Genomic DNA, 21,790 nt, shown 5'->3' on the forward strand with positions numbered 1-21,790 from the left:
AACAGTAATTAATTCATTTTGATAGTAGTGAACAAAGTTTTAAATATTATCGTAAGTATCACAGACTGGATAAGATAGTCGTATTGCCAATACAGTAAGGTCAATAGAATGAATATGCATTAGTAGAAATCACATCACCTACTTAAAAGAGTGGAAAACGCTCCGGGTTGTTCATCAAAGTATCTATCTACAGTACATACTTGAGTTTAAGGGGAACTGAGTATGTACCGTTATTCAAAGTAGGCACTCCTACATTGAAAAAAGGCACCCCTCTATAAACAGCTACTGCAGGTCTCATTTTCAAGGTATGGTTTCAGCCAAGTCTGAACACTGGAGACAAACAAACCACCCAGCCTCAGGATATCAGCAGAAAAAAAGACAGTTCAAACTGGATCAGATTCATTAATAACCAAAAGGTTCCGTTTCCACAACAGACACTGAATCCAAAAGCAGCCTTGTGTATTGTGGGGATATGAACCTGTAACTAAACGGTTCAGTGCCAACAACAGGAGCTGAATTCATAAGCAGCCATTCAGGTATGTGTTGTTAAAATGACATTAAAGGAGTAGTTCACCCAAAAAATGTCTTGTCTTTTTGTTTTTGTCGGATTCCTAAGCCAATAATTTCATGACCGCGTCATCGGTCAGTAGGAGACTCAGTAGGAGACTCAACTGAGTCTCCTACTGACCAGCCACCCTGTCATCAAATTATTGGCTCAGGAATGTGACCAAAACAAAAAAATGTCCATGAATTCAAGGCTTCATGGGGTGTGTAATAGATAGAAAATAAGTATTTTTTGGGTGAACTACTCCTTTAAGTGAGAGAAAATGTCAATTGTAAGTTTATCTGGAAAAGAGGGTGGTTTTGGTTCAACAAAAATATTGCTACTGAAGTGGAATGCAAAATGTCAGTGTTCTTTTATAGGAACTTTGATAGCACAGACAAGATCACCTGGTGGCTTTTATTTAATTGCTGTGAAATCAATGCATCAGAACAGAACGACTAGTATGTTTGAGTCAAAGCCAAATTAGATGCATATCTTATTTTAGGAATTGATTTATCCTAGGTTTGGACTTGGCTAAATCCACGCCAGTGAAACCGTCCCTAAGGTAGGAAGTTTCCTTACTCAGCTTTATCAACTAGTACATTGTGCATACATAAATGCTACTATTAATGAAGAAGCAAGTGCAAAGCAAGTTTCAGTGCAAGACACGATATAACATCTACCATTTATCTACCTTTTCCTACTGTTCCACAGCCCTCATTGGCCCGTGGCAGATCATGGCAAGCTCCGCTGAAGACAACAGATCTATACTTTTTTTGTGGAATTTATTTCTAACTTTTGGTAACAATTTAAACAATGTAAACCTCCAGGTTAAAATTATACACGTTTTAAGTAAACCTGCAGCACAGCTTGCCCGCTATATCTGCCACTGGTGAAGGAGGTGAGACCAAGCACAAAATGTTGTACTCCTATACCATCTTTGTTAGCTTCACTTGCTAAGCTAAGCATAAAAGTCCAATACAACCATATATCTGATGCTAAGATAAAGAGTGAGCCATTCGATCTAGCTCAAGGCTACATTGCAACTTTTATTTTCTATCTTTGTAGAGGAGTCTGTCACTGCTGCCTTAAAGGCCTCATGCCATCTAATTTTAAATCTAACCTCTCAAGTGTCATTTTGACCAGTCTTTGTTTTTCAAGTCTTTTACACAGTATATCGACCCACAGAAGCATTGCACATGGGTCTGAGTTTGCGTTTGTTAGAATGTTTTGCAATAATTTAAAGCCATCCCAAATGCCATAAGCCAAGTTCATATCAAGTCCGCGTCCATGCAGCGTTAATTTAATCTCCGCAGGCCAGCAATACATTTTTTGTCAACATTATTATTTGTCAAAATCAGTTTGTTCCCCCTTAGCACTGGGCGGGTGTAGAATGTTATTCCTTTTTGTCAGCGTAGTGGTTTTCTGTCCAGGGAGCACCAAAGCAGGCCAGGGGAGACTGGCATGGGTCATGCCTCAGGAAGAGTCCCTTTTTGGGTATGACAAGAGTGGGGGGTCTGGGTCAGGCATGGTTGCAGCTCCAGGAGACCATATCACTCCCGCAGTTTATGGGTAAGATTATTACTGGGGTTGAATGCTGATGCACAAAGGTGTGTGTGTGTGCGTGTGTGCGTGTGTGTGTGTGTGTGTGTGTGTGTGTGTGTGTGTGTGTGTGTGTGTGTGTGTGTGTGTGTGTGTGTGTGTGTGTGTGTGTGTGTGTGTGTGTGTGTGTGTCCGCACACACTGGACGTGCATTGTGTGCCCATGCAGTTTACACAGGGGGAATTCAAGACGGGTCTGTGTTGATTTCTAATATGACAATCGGTAACTAGGGGTAAAGTGCTGATCTACAAGCCGGGTGCAAGTGAGTTTGGGGACTAAAGTCATTCAGTCTATCCTGATATGAAGGCTGCGGGCTCCACGTTGTTGTTCTGTCCATCCTCGATAGCCTTATTCTTCTCTGTCAAGGACAACTCAGAGGACTTGGGCTCCACCACCACTTTATTTGACCTGCAGGGAAGAGAACATCTTTTATATCCATTGAACAAAATGTCCTCCAAAACAAGTTTGTGACTATGTCTTTGCTGTCTTTCCAATTAACCACTTAAACACTTGAACCCTAGCGTCCCTATTCTGGGTCAGAACATTCGGCGAGAAAAGTAGATCTACAAGCTCACAACGTGCCGCGTGGCGATGCGTGCCGCGTTGCGACGCATTTCTTTTTGTAAAAGGAAAAGGAGCTGACCTTAATAGAGATCTGGGGGACTCAGTCAACTAAGTATATAGGCAGTGGTGGAAAAAGTACTAAATTGTTTTACTTAAGTAAAAGTATCAATACCACAATGCAGAAATACTCTGTTACAAGTCAATGTCCAATATTCAAAATATACTGGAGTAAAAGTACAAATGTTTTGGCATCCAAATATACTTAAAGTACCATAAGTAAAAGTACTACATTTTTTTAAATAGCATATCTACAAGCTCACAACGCGTCGCATCGCAACGCGTCGCATCGCAACGCGTCGCATCGCGAGGCGTTGTGAGCTTGTAGATCGGCTATTTTCAAATAGCCTGGGTATAAAATAGGGCAGAAGTGGTTAATGTATGTTTTATAATATAATAATTTATATCTGCAAAGTAACTAGTAACTAAAGTTTTCAAATGATTGTAGTGGAGTAAAAGTACAATATTTGTCTCTGAGATGTAGTGGAGTAGAAGTAAAAGTACTGAAAACTGAAAATACTCCAGTAAAGCAAAGATTCCTCAAATTTGTACTTAAGTACAGTACTTGAGTACATGTACTTAGTTACTTTACACCACTGTATGAAAGTGGTTAAACCCTATATACTTAAGTCGCTCAGGGGTCTATACTTGGTCCCCTCTTTTTTACCTCTACACCAAATCTCTTAAGCGAAAACAGATTATCTGCAAAGCTCACAACAAATCACAACGCAATGCCATATTATACATTTTTGTCCATGGATAGGGAAACTAGGGTCCATTCATGTGGTTAAAGTGAGTCGTTTATGAAAGACGGTTGGATGTACTACTGACAGGGAGGGGGGATGAAATGTGGTCCTCACTTTTCTCTATTGAAGACGAGGAAGTCTCTCTCAACGTTTTCTAGGCGTTGCTGCAGCTGACCGTTCTGGGAACACAAAAACACAGACAGAAAAACTATGTCAGTCAGTCATAATACAACAATAGTCGGAATTACAATAATAGACACTGATAATTGAGTGAAACAAATGCAGAGGAAACGTTTCATAGCATATAATATACTTACCAAAGTGCTAACCAAAGATTACAAAGTGCTTTACAATAGCAAGACAACATACATACAGCTGTAAGGAAAAGAACAACTGTATAGTAAAAAGCTAATGTTAAAACAATTAAATATGAATCAAGGCAAACTTGAAAAGCGATTCAAGGAAATAAGCATGGATAAAAGAGGCAATAAAAACAATGAAAAGGCCTTGATATAAAAGATGGTTTAAAAGATGACACTGACTTTGCTAGCCTTAGATCCTCAGGTAAGGCATTCCAGAGCCTACTGTAGGTGCCTGGGCCGCAAAAGCCTGATCACCAGCATGATGAGGCGAGTTTTAAGAACAACCAAGACTTTCTGAGAATCTATTGGTATAATACAGTACAGGGACAGACAGTACCAGACCAGTTTGTGTAAACACATTCTTCATTCAGTATTCCACTACTGCAGTGCAGTATGTGCATTCAATGGCAAACAGCACTGGAACAATGATGAGAAAAGTAGCAAGTACTGGTCCAGTGCACCACAACGTTGTGTATTGGTCCAGTGCACCACAAAGTTGTTATAATGAAAAAGATACATAATATTTCCATTAACTTGTGGATGTAGGCAACAAGTGGCCTAGCTAAAGCAACTTATTCTAGAATAAAATCTTTGTACAGAATTGCCTACATCATTTTACTATTTTTTTAGTATAGATTTTTGATTATCTGATGGCCTCTCTATCTGCTAAGCTACCACAGCCCCTTCAGTAATGCCTTTGTTCACATTCATATACCTAAGTACAGGGGTCTTCAACAGGGGGTCCGGGACCTCTAGGGGGTCCTCAGAGTTACTACAGGGGGTCCGCCAAATATTTGTGTGATGGGGAACATTAGCCGACAATAGCAGATCTACAAGCTCACATCGGCTATTTTCGGAGAGTGTAGAGGGAAAAAGTGCAGACCAAGTACAGAGCCAACGGTCAAATTGACTAAATATTGAGGGCTTAAAAAGTCTGAAATCTGAAAATACACATTAACATGAAGCCAACTATCAATGAAATCTATGGAAATGTTTAAAAACACAATTTTATACAATATGTATAATCTCTCAGTTAAGGGGTCCTTGGGCTGAAAAACATTGAAGACCCCAGCCTAAGTACATCACAGCTTAGGAGCTACACAGTGCTGCAACAGCTGCTTAACGGGTTTGCATACTGTGTTAACAGCCTGGGGGGGGACAGCAGGTGTCGTGGGGGAGTGGATGTTGCCGCTGCGGGGAGTCGAAATAAATGTTGACTCGTGGTGCATCTACTCCTTTAATGATTAGAGGACACTTAATCCCTCGATATCTGCACCACATATATTATTTTAGCCCTCTTAATCATGTGAGTGCCACTCTGTCACAACCCACAGCCTCAATGTCACCAGCAAAGCAGTCTGACGATGAAGTGAGGAGAGACCTTATTGAGATAAATCATCATCCTGACAGTGATCTCCACAGAATAGGGAAGAAGGTGTTTGTGTGTGTGTGTGTGTGTGTGTGTGTGTGTGTGTGTGTGTGTGTGTGTGTGTGTGTGTGTGTGTGTGTGTGTGTGTGTGTGTGTGTGTGTGTGTGTGTGTGCGCACGTGCGTGCATTTGTGCGTGTACACGTGAGAAAGAGGCACTGAACAAGTGCATAAGAGGGAGAACACACGTATTCTTTGGTTTCGTTGTTAGACACACACACACACACACACACACACACACACACACACACAGACAGACAGACAGACAGACAGACAGACAGACAGACAGACAGACAGACAGACAGACAGACAGACAGACAGACAGACAGACAGACAGACAGACAGACAGACAGACAGACAGACAGACAGACAGACAGACAGACAGACAGACAGACAGACAGACAGACAGACAGACAGACAGACAGACAGACAGACAGACAGACAGACAGACTCTCTTGTCTGTAAGGGAACTGTCAAGTGATGATGGGTCATAGTTTTCTCAGATGAGTCTGGAAAGCATCATAACTGGGCCAGCCGACTCATTCACAATCACATGCTTCATGGTTGGAAAACTGAAAGAAAGATGGAGGTGATGCGATTGATTTCCCCAGATTATTTAAGATAATATGGTGTTCATGTGGCACTTCCTGGCGGGAAACTTTCTGTTTCTCAACCAGTGTTCCATGGACCATGGCGTACAGTAATTGCATGTAATTATGGCGTTTTTTTAATGTATGTCATAAGCCCATAAAATAAGACCAACTTTGAATGAATAGGCGTAGTGTGGGGGAAAAAAGCTTTAAATGAAATAATGACTGTTAAGGGCTTGATATACTTTGTTGCACGTGCTCGTCGTGCTGTCATGCACCAAAAATAGCGGATGTGCAAGCTCACAGTGCTAGAGGTCCAGAGCTTCAATAAGGTTGAGAGCCACTGGTGCAAACCGTATATCCAACGCCACATGAAAACACTGTCAGTCTGATCACACAGCAGAGGAGAGTGGTGCAGGTGCTGCCACAGTGGGAGGGGGTGAGGGCAGGTAAAGAGAGAGAGAGAGAGAGAGAGCATTCACATGAGACCAGTGTTTGGCAAGTTACTACAGTAGTTAATAAATTTACGTTCCTTTGAAAAGTAATATTACTATACTTATTAGCCAACTTGGTATCAAAATCAATTAGTTAGTTAGGAACAAAGGGGTTCAACCGCGCCTCAAGCCAACTTCAGGCTGATCCGGTGCATCTCAGGAGCGGTACTGTAAGCGTTAAGAAGGAAGGCACCGGAGCATCTCAGACAGTTAAAGGCTTTTTAATAGCAGGGTGCAAGTAATAAGGAGTGTGACGTTTTGAAGTCAATACATCTTCGTCAGGTCATTACTTTACTTATTACTTGGTATCAAAAGCAATTAGTTATGTCATTATATTACCTTTGCTTCCCCACCCAACCTGCTTAGATCCTTTTAGAAGTGAATCTACAGTACTTTACCGCCGGAATGCACTTACTTGGATTAACTGTAATATGATTACTGTTCTGGCGATTGTAATCTCTTACACAACTCATTACTGGTGAAAGTAATAATATTACAGTAATATATTACTTAGTAATAAGTTATAAGTACAAGAAACAATTCATGTGTTCTTTCGAGAGAGACAAAGAGAGCAAAATAAGAACATGAGAGGGTGTGTGTGTGTGTGTGTGTGTGTGTGTGTGTGTGTGTGTGTGTGTGTGTGTGTGTGTGTGTGTGTGTGTATGTGTGTGTGTGTGTGTGTGTGTGTGTGTGTGTGTGTGTGTGTGTGTGTGTGTGTGTGTGTGTGTGTGTGTGTGTGTGTGTGTGAGATACTGCACATGAATGTGCACAACAGGGAATTTGTGATTATGCTGGAGATCAAGAGAGAAAGGCTGTGTTCTTTGTGTGTGTGGGCGACACAGTAGAAAGGAAGGGTAGGCAGACAAACCCAGAGGCAGGTCTGGCAGGGGGAACGTTGGCGTGTTGGTAGATGAGAGATACAGATATGACAGCAACATCACTCAGCTACCAGCACTTTGACATATTACTGTCCTATATTCTCTAAGATCTAGAGGCGTTATAGTGCATGATAACAGAAACAACACCTTATGTCGCTTCATGATCCTGAAACCTGCCCTTCTGTTTAAAAGACCCCCGTGGTTTTCTGAAGATCTCTAGCTGCGTAGTTATAATGGTACTCAAATCGACAGGGTTACTGATTATAAGTAAATACCTGGGTTGAACCATGTACATTTTATAAAAAACAATCTATATTGTATTGGAATAATGTTTGCTGTCCAATGGCATCAGAAAAAGATGTGTTGAATGCTTCTTTCTGCCTTGGATTATGGAGACATTATCTACAAAAAGGTCTTAAAGGTTTCATGACATTCACATTAAAAGTAAAAAAAAAATCCACTCCAGTGATCCATGGCAGGTTTTTTTCTCTATGATTTCTAAAGCCTTTTCAACTGCAATGAAAAAAAAATCATCTTTGCCTGCGGGTGTCGCTGTTGAGGAATTTTGCCTGTCAATCATCGCCTCTGCTCCACCCAAAAAAAATAAAATTATTATTTTTTTAAATGAATGTCATAAGACCTTTTAGGGCCTCCTAAACACATATGTAATGCAGACTGTGTGCTTAACCGGGTGATCAAAAAATTAATCACAGAGATGAATTAATTCAAGAAGATGTTGAGTCTTGGGAAGAATATCAAGCATTTCTGAATTTGCTTAAAAACAGGAAGGAGTGGTGTGACTGCACCTTGCACTGAGAAGTTTAGAATTATTTTAACATTCATGCACGTCTAAAAACCGCTAAACAAACAAAGGAGTGCAGGTAGAACCAATCTAATAAGCAGCCAGTCAGAATTTTTACTTGTTTTTATTCCCTATTGTACAACCTTGATATACTTTTGTTCTGCTTTGTTTTTGTTTGTAATTGTTCTTTTCGTTAATTGTAATGCCATATGGGTGTATGGTTGTATTGACCGAAATAAACTTTAACTAACTAACTAACTAACTACTTGTTATAATGGCTATATAAGTGTGCACTAAAAGAAACGTTTAAGCTATATTTTAATCAAGGGATAACTGAAGAAACCCGAACCCTCATTGACTGGCGGGTGGCCAGTGAGAGCCTTTTAATCAGCAGGTGAAATTCATCACAAACTGGATGGGAGTATTGATTTTGAGTGCTTGTTGGAGCCAGGGATTTGGGCACTCTCCATCCATAATGATTACTATCGTACTAAAGTGGCATTGTGTCACTCTTTGTTTATGTTTTTGTTTTGTCCAGGGGACTTACCACTGCTGGCCTGACAATAACTGCCAAACAGGCCAAAAAGCGGAACAATTTAAAAAACAGACAAGGTAATCTGCCTGTTTCGCAAATTTGTATTATGTACTGTGAAAGCCTTCCTGAAATTCCTTTTAAAGAAACGACTAACTTTAGTTTGCCTGGCCATGCAGATGCAGGTGACCTTGATATAAAGTGTGCTTTGGGACTGGTGAATGGTCAAAGAATACGTTTGACAGTGTAGTAATTATTACCCTCAGGAGCTTAGGGACTTACCCACAGGCAAAGGGGTAGAGGCCGGTGACACTGCTGCCACCTGGCAGTACAATATAATGGATGGATTAGTCCACCCCTGGTTGTTGCAGAAAACCTGACCGCCACTACAGTTGTGGCATGGTCAATGGAGCAAGATGACCCCAATGATGTAACGTGAAAGACACAAATGACGGGTGTAACCCTGCGAATGGTACGATTGACAAACGTCACACGTGAATGACGCAAAATGAGTGAATGTTGCGAAAAAGTGTGGTACATATGGAGCAGGCACTGTACTAGTAGTTAAGGGGGAAAATATGTTTTATTTCCAGGTACTCGGGCACCAGCCTACTTGGGAACCTTGCAAGTTGGGAACGATGCAAGTTTGAAATACATGCCCCACCCAGTTATGGAACACCCATTGTACCCGTTTTCAAAGTACCCATTGTCCCAGTCTGTCTGTCTGGGTCCCTTTTATGCCCATACTGTATATGGAGATGTATGTGTCTGTCTGCCTATGTCCCTTTTATGCTCATATATGGATTAGCAGCGGTTCTGCACAACCCACCGATCTGACCAACTCGATGTCAGGGTCATCAGCGACGCGTGCGCCGAGTTTAAGTCGTCTTTCGGATGCTTCTCGAGATACTACAGACGCACACACACGCACGGACAGATGGACAGAGATTTTGTGCACTTATATGGGGGTACAGCTCCCCAATTGCACACAACTCACAACTGCATATTTCTTGCAGTGAGTTATGACAAGTTGCCTGGATCAATATGGTGGCGATGCTGCTGTACGATTGAGTGGCGATTCAACTGTCTCTTCTCTGTCTCTCACCTCAGGTCACTCGCATTTTCCTGTCACCTCATCTCTTTGCCCTCAGCCATCAGCTATCAGGCCAAGCCACTCTCTTACACTCCTGGTACTGTGCCAGTCAGTTGGCTGTTTTTGTCTGTTAATGTCAGCCTGTTTGTATCACTGTGAGAACCTGCCATTTGTTATGGTTGTTATGTAAGTAACCTTTGTGAATTATGCTGATGTAACCTTCCTGTACTTCCACACCTTTTTTCCTAATATTATATAATATAGATTTTTTTTTTCTTCTATTTTAGAAGTTAAGTCAAAGGCAAACGGAACAGGCTGAAACTTGGCCCCAAATTTGGAGTACGACGTCATACTGTAGATGCTAACTAACTAACATCATTCGCCTAAATATGGAGTTCCTCACGGCCTGGCTGGATAGATTGATTTGTTTTATTTGTCTACTGACACTTTTTAAGAGTATTGGCAGATACATAGAGGGTAATGCCAAAGGGTAATGCCAAGCGTTGAGATGAATGTTACTTATTGGCCAAAGGGGGGTACTATAGCAATTAATTGAAAACATAAACTTTGAACAGTCATCGTCTACCCCACTGGTTCTCAACATCGGATCCAGGAACCACCAGGGTGTCCACTTATGGGTCTGTAACTCAAGAGTGTATAAATGTAACCAGGGGGGCCCTTGGTGGGCTTTTGGTGGGCTCCATTTAGTTTTAGTCATATACAGTATTGTAGTCACCTGATTTTTTTTAGTTTTAGTCTAGTTTTAGACTAAATATCATAACATTTAGTCGACTAAATCTACAGTTGAGTTAGTTGACAAAAACGTATTTTGGTGGGCCGTGATGCTGTCGTAATGCGTGATTGCTACAACAAGCTGCTACTTTCAGAGGGCGGCACCAAGCATAAAATGAGTTGAGTCTTAGTTCTACTGGATCTCCGCTAGTCCCTCCCTAACATTATCGTCTAGTTTTTATTTAGTCATAGTTTTAGCCATGATAGGTTAGTTTTCATTTTGTTTTCATCAGTGAAAAAAGGTGGTCGCCGAAGATTTTTCTGTCATAGTTTTAGTCGACGAAAGTAACACTGCTTGGTGTTGCCCTGGTGGGGCCCGGAACACATATTGACAAACAGTGTCTTACCTCATGGACGTTTTATAGTGTGGGTCTGTCCAGGGCTAATCTCACTGACAACACATGTGTTGTGCAACGCTGCCAGTAGGAGGAATATAAAGCTGTCTGACGACAAGCTGTCACGATGGCGTGAGATGGGGAGAAAGAGTAACAAAAGTTGAAGAAAAAACAAGTGCCATTTGCCATTTGTTACCCCCTGTGCCATTTGTTACCCCCTGTGTTTTCAAGTGGGCCCTGATCCAGAAAAGGTTGAGAACCACTGCTGTGAGGATGTTCATTACAAGTAAGACGCGCGAACGCTGGAAGCGAACGCAGCTCGAAAATAACAATAAGAAGAATCGAAAGGAATGAGCAATTGTAGAGAAGTGGGTGGTACAGTGAAATTAGTGAGAACAGGGCCGCCAGAAGAGTTTGTGAAATGTGTTTGGTTTAGGCATGTTGCAGGCTGTTGTGCATTTTAATCAGAGCATCGTCTACATTCCTGGTGGTGCACTCTGGCGCACTCTGGCGGCTGCACACAGGCAGTGCACGCACGTGAGTCACATGGGGGCGCGAGCCAATGAGAGTGTGAGTCACATGGGGGCGCGGCTGCACACAGAGACTGCACACAGAGACACACACACACAACCTGAGCACGGTTACATAGTAAGCTCCACTTGGGCGGAGGCCTCCTTCCGCGTTCGCAAAAAGTTATTGGAGATATAGGTGATTTATTTTGAATTTGGAGTGGTAATGTCACAGACTTAAAACAACCATATGGCTACATGAATTCAAGAATGGAATCCATAATTCAAAAGGGGATCTCTGATAATGACTTCAAAGAATTTGGACCCGCACACTGTCTGGAACTTGCAAGTTACTTCCAGACAGTGTGCGGGTCCTCTTCTTTGATGTCATTATCAGAGATCCCCTTTTGAACATTTGCACTTTTTGTCCTACGCACCTGTCACCAACCTTTGAGGTGTGCATCGGCCTTCTTCTAAAAAGAATGGAATCCATAAAACATACATTGTCTCGTGATCTTGAACCAGTGAGCATTGGCCATCGGCATTCTTGTGTTTATTTTTTTGCCCATGGCTGACCGGCCCATAGAGCAGAGATAGATCGACCCACTGGTTTGTTTCTCGCATACCCATAACTTATTGAAACAAAATATTTGTATTTATTTATTTTAGCTTTAGTAAAATGTAGCCAGTTTAATAATGAAAACCCCCTTTCCTGAAAATGTAGTCATTTCTTTAAGGTCAAAATGACAAAAGTGCACTAGGAGGCTGGTGAGGGCAGGCCACAGAATCTCATGGGTCACCAAATGCAGTGTAACACTGCTGGCCACCATGATCTGAGAAATAGTCTGATCTAAACTAGTTCATGTTGGAGTTAATGTCCTTGCTATGCCAAAACCTGTACATACATTGCATTGGGATAACAGAAAAGAAAGGAAAGAGAAATGGCAGGGGCTTTAGACCCAAATGAAAAATGTAACAACCAAACTTTCTTCTCAGAAAGCTGCTCCCAGTCACGAGGCTAACATTACAGCCAACATTAGGTAGCTAGCTGAGGACATTGCGCTGAGGATGTTTAACTGTGGCAAGAGGAGAGAGAGCCCCTTCACTAAACTGAAAATAATTAAGAACTTTTTGAACTCCATAATGAGTCGGGAGCTCCATCGAGTGTGAAATGACTAAACAGATGGATTTTAAAGACATTATAAAGGACTTGAACCCAGAGAGACTAGGAAGAAGGCTGCATAAAAGGCAAAGATGAAGCCAGAAGGTAAGAAATTGCATTTTCTTCTAATAATGTGTGGAGTAATCAGATCTGTGTTGACCTTTCTGCTGTGTCTGCATAGGCCTATGTAGCCAGTAACCACCATCACTGAGTAAGACTCACTCAGTTTACATGTATGTTTATGTATAGGAGAGTGTATGCAAATGCATGGATATGAGTAAAGCAGTTTTGGGGAGGGCCCATTCAAGGGCCCAGCCTAGACTCTGACTAGTGACTACTAGTTACTATTAGCCACAAGTTGTTTTTTTTTTACTAATTTTACTTGATTTTATTGGCAAACTGTGTTATTATTATGATACAGTCCAGCTGAGTCTGTGCTTTTTTATGTTGCACTCTACGCTGAAAAATAATAATAATAACCTTTGGGTACAAATAAAGTACAAAGTACAAATAAAGTTGACAACAACCTTGACAGTGTCAGCTGTGTTGAGAGAGGCTGCAGGCACAATTAAGCATAGAGAGCAGTCTGTTGACCCTGTTAGTGAATGAATTGATGCTGTAATGTGGGAATAGTGTGACCACAGTCTGTGATGAGCTCAAGGGATGAATAACATTACGTGAGCCAATTTTTTTTACACATCAGTTTGCTATACAAATAAAGTTTAGCGGGGCTGGATTTTGTCCCAGACTGGATGTTTGGGTGAAAAAAGTAACTTCTTTACATTATGTACAAAAAAAGATAGAAAGCTGTTTCTACAATTCAGCAGTTATCATTCACCAGCTTTAAAAAAGGAAATCTAGCATATACAGTAGTCAACTACTGAGGATTGATTTTTAATTCTGACGATTATTTTAAAGTGAGGGGACATGGGGATACATTACTAGTCAATCTTATTAAGGTATGCCAAGTTCAGTGATCTGATCTGCTCAAACCTTGTTCTAGAGACATCTTCTTGCACTGGTGTCTGTCTACCTATAGTACTATAGCTAAGTCAGTTACATACAGGGTTTAATTTGTCAAAAAAGTAATTCATGTTGGGGAAACAGCATGAGCATGTGTTCACAGCATCTGTGAACAAAAGTGTTCCAATAGTAATCATGATGTGAAATCATCAGTGGCTCGGCAGTTTAATAGTCATAACCACAGCTTGAGTCAACTACATTACATCAATAATCACGACTCAAGAAGGTGTATTTGTCACTACTCACACTGGTACAAGCTGCAAAATGCAAGTGCGTGAGGTTTGAAAAAGACTGTGCAGAATAACAAAGAAATATACGTGTGGATATCTATATTTATTTACCCATGACCTACCTGGGTCTGTGCTTTGGAGAATTTGAAGCATCCATGTGGCTATAAATTGTCAATTTGGAATGCTATCCTTGCCCGTTTAATGACTATTTACAACATTGCAGATTCAGCACCAAATATTTTATGAATCGTGAGTTGACGGACCCCAGGAAGAATAGCCATGCTTAGGCAAGTACTAATGGGGATCCATAATAAAGTAAAGTAAAGTAAAAATTGAGCAAAATGTATCCTATTTTCTATTTGTTTTGGCAAGACTGAGCATATTAGATTAAAAGCATTTTCCAGTCTTGGAATTTCCGTAGGCTACCTGTTGCCAATTCTCCACCTCTGTCTCTCTTTGTCTCCCCTCTCTCTCTGATGGTTTTAAAGGAGAGTTCAGATGTTAATTGCTACTTCTGTTAGATTAAACTTTCCATTCATTTTGATGAACCTAGAGGAAGTGCTGAGCTGGATGGAAGCCCAAGAGGGACACACACTTCCAAATGTCCTTCCAGGGTACAGGCTTAAGAAGCACAGCAGCTTGTGTTGATTAGAGCTCAACTGATATATCAGTCTGGCCGATATATCGGTAATTATTTGACATTTTTTATTACATTATTACATATAATACATATAATTTTGTATTCCCTATTTTAGAGTCAAAGGCAAACGGAAATGCGTCATAGATGACTAACGTTATTCACCTAAATATGGAGTTTCACACAGCCTGGCCGGATAGATTGATTTGTTTTATTTATCTACTGACCATCGCACTTTTTAAGAAAATTGGCAAATAGGTAGAGGGCAATGCCAAATGGCGTTGAGATGAATGTTACTGATTGTTCAAAGGGGTGTACTATAGCAATCAATTGAAACATAAACTTTGAACAGTCATACCTCATCGGTTCTCAACATCGTATACAGTGCAGCCAATTGGTGATATGTCAGTGTAGATTATTTTCTTTCCCTAGGCCTACTTAAACTTCCATGTTTACGTGAGGAAGAAAGAAAATACATGAGTAAACTATTTTCAATATCTTAAAGCTGGAGCTATTAAGTGTTACTCTCAAATAAATCTCCAAGAGAGGATGCCCTCCCCAGTCTCTCCAGGGACGAAAATGTATTTCCTGACTCATTCTCCCAGGCCATTATATACAGTAGGTTATTCACAAAACAGGGAAAGACCCATTAAAGTTTGCCTCCTACAGGCCAATTTACCTCTTGAATATTAGCCTCGGAAACCCAGGCTTTTTTTTTTGTTACAAAAGAAAAAAAGCCTGGGGGAGCGATGCAGGAACGATGGTCTTGGACCTTGTTATCTCCTAACCAATCAGAGTGCAGAGGGGCGTCGCTCTAAATTTGGTGACGTCAGCGTGCTCCGTGCACAGGCCGAGGGGGGGAGGGGAGGGGAGGCGGGGACATAGATTGGTGAAGCAATAGGAAGCCACGCACAAATCCAGGCGGCTGTGTTTGGGTCCGCCCTTCAAGACCATGGATTGAGCTCGTAGCCTCAGGCTACTTGAATATTGATTATGTATGTGACCAAAATCGAATTTCCAAGATACTGAGGACATTTCTTCTGCCCTATCAATCATGACCACACTGGGTTTATAATTAACAGGCTTTTCTCTAATAACTTAAGATGTTTTGCTTTTTTTTTACTTGACCTCTGTCTAACTCTGTTCAACATTATTTTCATTGTAGTACTTACTCTTACATTTTTGTATTGTTACATTCATTTACTTGACTTGACTTATTGTCATTATGTGTCTGTAGTACAGTATGTGTTGGTACAAAAAAACACTTAAAAAAGCATATAATCGGGGTCAACACACACACACACACACACACATACACATACACATACACACACACACACACACATACATACATACATACATACATACATACATACATACATACATACATACATACACACACACACACACACACACACACACACACACACACACACACACACACACACACACACACACACACACACACAGCAACTTACAAGTAAAAAAAAACTGACTGCAAGGGGGAGTTTAATCCACAGCTAGGGAGCCAGAAGGGAGAAGATTCTAGACATGCGGAGCATTGGTCAGGCACGCACGCACTGTCCCACACACACGCTTTTCATAATACTTCACCTGCATAATACTTTTTCTTTTTTCTTTTACATTTTTTATCCCACGATTTTTGTAACCCATTATATTTTCACCCAGTGCCAATTTCCTAAACTGTAATCCTGGGCGCTACTCTCACTCTGCCAGCCTGGGGAGAGCACCGAACTGAACTCACGCTTCCTTCAATGCATGAGGAGTGAGCAGGCCGCTTCTTATCACCTGACAAGGGGGGAGTTTCCCTGGTTGGACATAGCGCGTGGAAGGAACACGTTATTCCAACCAGTTCCTTTCCCCTCCATCAGGCGCCCTGGGGGAGGCAGTATAGAGACCAGGATTACTGCATGTTTTTTGTGAGGGTACCTACCCTAGGGGACACAGGGAGAACATGCCAACTCCACACAGAAAGGCCCTTTCGCCAACCCCACCTAGGGTATGGGCACTGATGACGCAGAGGAGAGAACATGCCCCTAGCGCCCACAGCTTCCCCGTCGGTAATAGAACCCAGGACCTTCTAGCTGTGAGGCGACAGCGCTACCGATTCCGCCACCGTGCCCCGTATACACTTCACCTGCTAACCTCCACCACAGAAAAACGAAATCTCTCTCTTTTTTACCTTAAAAATATCCTTTGTTTCTGATTTTACTGGTGGGGAAAGATAGAAAAAAAATCACACCCAGTGTGAAGTGGGCGGTGTGGTCATCACAGTGGTCATCATAGTGATGGAAGCTCACTTCCAAAAAAAATTTCTTTTTGGAAGTGCATAATCCTATTTATAGGTTATTAATGTCATCATGTGTTTCGCTAGCCAATCACAGCGCTGAATAGAGTCAGCCAATAGAGTCAGCCAATCACAGTACAGCTAGGGGTGTACTAATGAGCCAATCACAGTACAGCTAATGAGGTGTCCCAACCCCACTTATAGGGGCGGCTACACCGCCCAAAAAACATGGTGTGTGCAGGCAGGCAGGCAGGTACACAGGCACACACACACACACACACACACACACACACACACACACACACACACACACACACACACACACACACACACACACACACACACACACACACACACACACACACACACACACACACACATATATTATATATATTATATTAAAGTTAATTTGAATCTGAACTTGAACCTGAAAGAAACAGTGACAGTGGGCAAAGGACACTGAGTGGGGGCGGGATGTGCTTCGTTCTTACCGCATGAGTACAGACGTTCCACCACATTATCAGTGATTTAATGGAGCTAATGCTACGCTACATTATGAGCTTGGCATACACAGAGGAAGAGAGACGAAGGTACTCAAGAGAAATGAGGGGCAAGATAAATGAGTGAAAAATGGATGAATGGAGGAACAGAGAGGGGGAGGTGAAGAGTGTGTTTGAATGTTAAAACATAATGGAGGGGATGGAGTAGGAGGGGAAAGGGAGAATGGTGAGGAGGAGGATAAGAGACTAATGAAACGGAGCGAGGAACATTAAAATGAAAAAGATTAGGTGGGAAAGGCAAGTTTATTTGTATACTGTAGCAAATATATAGAGCAAGGATGCCCAACCAGTCGACCAGTAGACCGTGGGCTAGTTGCCAGTGGACCGCGAGATGATTTCGGAAAAAATATTTTATTAATTCGGAGGGGAGGACAAAAAACACTTTTGGGCGGTCCCGTGATTGGTTATTGACTGCCACACCTACCACTGAGCTCGATGTATACTTTCACTTTCACTTGCATAAATTAAGCATCAGGAGGTATGATTAATCAATAAACCAAGGAATTCATTTTAAAAGGAAGAGACGTCACTTTCTCCTGCAATTCCAGCCGGCGGATTCGTCACACTGGGTGTCAGACTCACACGGAAGTTCAGTGAAATAACATTGGAGCTTATGAGAGCCGGCTGGACAGCTTACGAACAAACACTATTTCTGAACGATCGAGACCTTCATAAAATACTCGGCGCAGGAAAATAAAAGAAGACATATCACACATTGTTTACTGCTGTGTTGCTTTTCGATGTGTACACTGTATAATTTTATAGAGGTATCTAAAGAGCACAAAGTATGTTTCTGAACGGTATCGCAAGACTGTCCCCCATTTCCTGTCTGGCAACCAAATCTTGCGATACCTCCGAGACAGAAACGATACTGGCCGCTGTTTAGATGCCCGATAAAATTATGTACTGTGCACATCGAAAAGCAAGTGATTAGAAAACAACCTGTGATATGTCTTCTTTTATATTCCTGAACCGATTATATGACAAAGGTCGCAATCGTTCAGAAATAATGTTTGTCCATGAGTTGGTCCATCCACTGCAACGTACTTCATCGATCTTCCGGTGCGAGGTTTGCCACCCATGAGTGTCATGGTGCATCCCCGGCATCCAGCACCACTTTTCCTTTCAAAAGGTTCCTTACAATAAATAGGGAAGGTGGGGCTGAAAATATCTGATCTACAAGCTCACAGCGCATTGCCGAGGAGAGGAGAGAGGAGAGGACTATCATTGCCGTCGGACAGGAATCTTGTCTCGATATTATCGTTTCATGTTTTATATTATAAATGAATGCCCTATACTTTATACTTTGTCATATGACAGTCTCATGAAATAGCCAAAACAATGTGTCGCAAATCAATGCAACATGTTGTGAGTTCATGGATCTGTGTTTTTGTTTTTTTATTAGAAAATATAATGGCTAAAATATGGATGACAGGTTGAAAGTGGTTACGTCGGTCTGAGTATTTTGAATCAACTAGAAGTTCGGTCTGCTACGGGGCCTGTACATCTGAGTTTGGTCCGCTACGCGGCCCTCACTCCTATGTTGCACCGCCGATCCTTCTTTCCGCAGGAGTTTTATATTGTGTCTGACATCAGAGCATGTTGATCTGTCGTCTTTGGGCATGTCGCTGCATAGTTATTTCCTCAGTGTCACTTGTCTGGTCTTGCCCGTTCTCAGCGGCTTTTCTGGCCCTTAAAGCTTGCAAATCTCCATATATGTGCATTTGACACGGATTCTGTTGCCTGACATCAGTGCATGTTGATCTCCATATAGACTCCATAGTATGTGCATTTGACGGGCTTCCGACCCACCCACCCATTAGGATATTGGGTCAATGAAAAGATATTAACAAGAGCTTGTGACAACTGTAAATAATAACTATATTGGATGCAACACAGCTTTTTAGTTTTTGACATACAAGGTTTCACCTGACAGTGACAAAAGTGACTAAAAGAAGGCAGAGCATCCTTGGGGGCAAATGATAATCAATTAATCTGCATTCATTGCTTTATCAATGCTGCATGTATACTACACCACCTCTGTCTCTCTCTGGATCGGCATCGGACCCAAAAACCGGGCATCGGTCAAGCTTTACTTTTGTGATCTTGGCTCTGGTTTACCTAATATCTCTTAGACAATATGAGTCACCACACACACATTGCTGTTGAGTGTGCAATCCATCTTGATATTGGCACCAGAAGACAGTTTTTTGGCACCAGGTTGATTCGATTCACCCATGAATAATAAAGTAGGACTTAAGTCCTTGGAATATCATAGTTTTTGTTCCTGGGGACAACTCACTTATTGACATTGGGGTTACACATTATTTCCCCCCCCCCCCCCCAAAAATGGATCTATGGGATCTATGGGAAGGGTGTTAATGGGTGTAGTATACATTTCAATAGTCATGCATTCTAATTCACTTAAGGCTGATGATTTGGACTGATTCCAAGTCAGGAGCCATAGTCTACATACTGTAGCAGTGCAGAATCAGCCAAATCCATGGCTGCTGCGTCACTTGCTGTTCGTACTTACTTTATTTTTTTTCATATTAGACTGCCTGGGATCATTTGTCTCCATAGGGGTAAAACATATCTACCCTGGAGACGGCCATCATTACTTATAACGAGAGACTGTCACTTCAGCCGTAACGGACCCTTTTTACATTAGCCAAGACGATGACAGATGTTGTGTGATATCGCCGAGACACACACACGAACACACCCCCCCCCCCCCCCCCCACACACACACACACACACACACACACACACATACACATACACACAGTCTGCACAAACAGCTGTCTGCCGCCAAAACACTGCACAATTTTGGGCCAGCTCCTGCTTATTATTACTGGCTGGCACAGCCCGCGACCCGGACCACACAAACAGCGTCAGTTTTATCGGAAAAGACCAGCATTTGTTCATTATGTGCTGAAGATTTGGAGAGAGCTCCAAAGTTTGAAACAATGACTGATTTACTCAGTAACGGCCCAGACCCATCGACTGAGAGCCAGGTGGCGCGTTTCAGTCGATAGGCTCTGTGATTAGCCAATAATGTCTCTCTCCCTCTCCTGGGAAAGCGGATTCATGGTAAGGCTTCTGCCCTTGGGTAAACATGTCGAAAAGCTGACTACAGACCACTGCAACTCAGATAAGCATGCTTGCAGTTCCACAGTGGTGCATGGAAATAGATTGAACAGAGTTTATAGGAGCAAAGGAAAGACCGGAGAAATACATGGTGGATGGAGTTAAGAGTGGACTTTGATAGGGGAGTATGGACATGGATGACTGTCGAGTGTTATGAATGAATCCCAAAAGCTCACAATGCGACGCATTGTGAGTTTGTAGATTTTTTTTTAATGAAAACCGCAAAAAAGGGTATTGATTGAATATAGTATATAATATAATTAAATATTAAAATATTTTTTGACACAGAATCAAATGTTCATGATTCACCAGGAGCCTGGATGGTTCGGTTCCAGGCTTAATATAATAAAAATTAATATTTTCGGAAATCTCTATGGGAAAAATGTATGGGCTTTCCATCTGAGGAACCACAAAATGGCCGCCACTGCTATGCTCTATAGCATTGCTACCATCTCACCCCACAGGCCTTCCTCAATGAGAACAGTTAACCTGGAACATGACTGATTAAAGGCCAATACAACACTCCTTCCGATGTCGGAAAATCTCCCGGTTCGGAAAGTTCGGGGGCTCAGGACATCTGGAGGTGCAACGGGTTCAGAGGAAAAGTTCTGGGACTGGCCTGCCCTTCCAAAGCTCGGAATGACCTCAATTTGTAGATATATCACCTTCCTTTACTGAAGAAGGGTTTTGAGGGTCGGATGGAGTATGGACCGTGCTTAATGCCCGCTAACACACTCTTAGTGGAATCACTACAGATGTTATCCAAGCTAAGCCCCTTCCCATTAACTGTGTGTGTGTGTGTGTGTGTGTGTGTGTGTGTGTGTGTGTGTGTGTGTGTGTGTGTGTGTGTGTGTGTGTGTGTGTGTGTGTGTGTGTGTGTGTGTGTGTGTGTGTGTGTGTGTGTGTGTGTGTGTGTGTGTGTGTGTGTGTGTGTGTGCGTGCGTGCGTGCGTGCGTGCGTGCGTGCGTGCGTGCGTGCGTGCGTGCGTGCGTGCGTGCGTGCGTGCGTGCGTGCGTGCGTGCGTGCGTGCGTGCGTGCGACTGTGTGTCATTTTACTTTACCAAGGGATCAATTAACCTTGTTTTCCTCTCCACTGCGAGTAAACACCCAGAGGACCACAGCTGATTTATGTAGACAGAGTGAAAGACTGAATGACCTGAGGGTATTCCATCACAGCAGATAAAGGAGAATCCTGCATATTTTTTATAAGTCTCAGGCTAATTTAAGTGAGAAGATGTTTAGATCCATTACTGTGGCTTATTGGATTCCCCGCTCAGTAACCACGGTTAACTTATACCGTTGAACTGTCTAGCTTAATTTAGCACTGTTTCAAAATATTTCCAACAGGCAAAAAAGTAGTAGATAATGCTTCGTATACATATTGCTCCTGAGC

At 42.1% G+C, this 21,790-nt stretch overlaps 1 protein-coding gene across 1 annotated transcript in view; it reads right to left on the reverse strand.

Annotated features, from left to right (window-relative positions):
• Positions 1-1,334: 1,334 nt before the first annotated feature.
• The window catches only part of stk32a (serine/threonine kinase 32A), a 143,231-nt gene continuing 122,775 nt past the window's right edge, over positions 1,335-21,790 (reverse strand). Inside the window, exons 11-12 of the mRNA XM_080435433.1 lie at positions 3,628-3,692; positions 1,335-2,554 (exon numbers count right to left, since the gene is read on the reverse strand). Of these exons, the coding sequence (XP_080291559.1) occupies positions 2,437-2,554; positions 3,628-3,692 (183 nt within the window). The 3' untranslated portion in view covers positions 1,335-2,436. The remainder of the gene's footprint in view (positions 2,555-3,627; positions 3,693-21,790) is intronic.

This window comes from Gymnoscopelus braueri, assembly GCF_963280865.1.
Source record: "Gymnoscopelus braueri genome assembly, chromosome: 8".
NCBI classification, from domain to species: Eukaryota; Metazoa; Chordata; class Actinopteri; order Myctophiformes; family Myctophidae; genus Gymnoscopelus; species Gymnoscopelus braueri.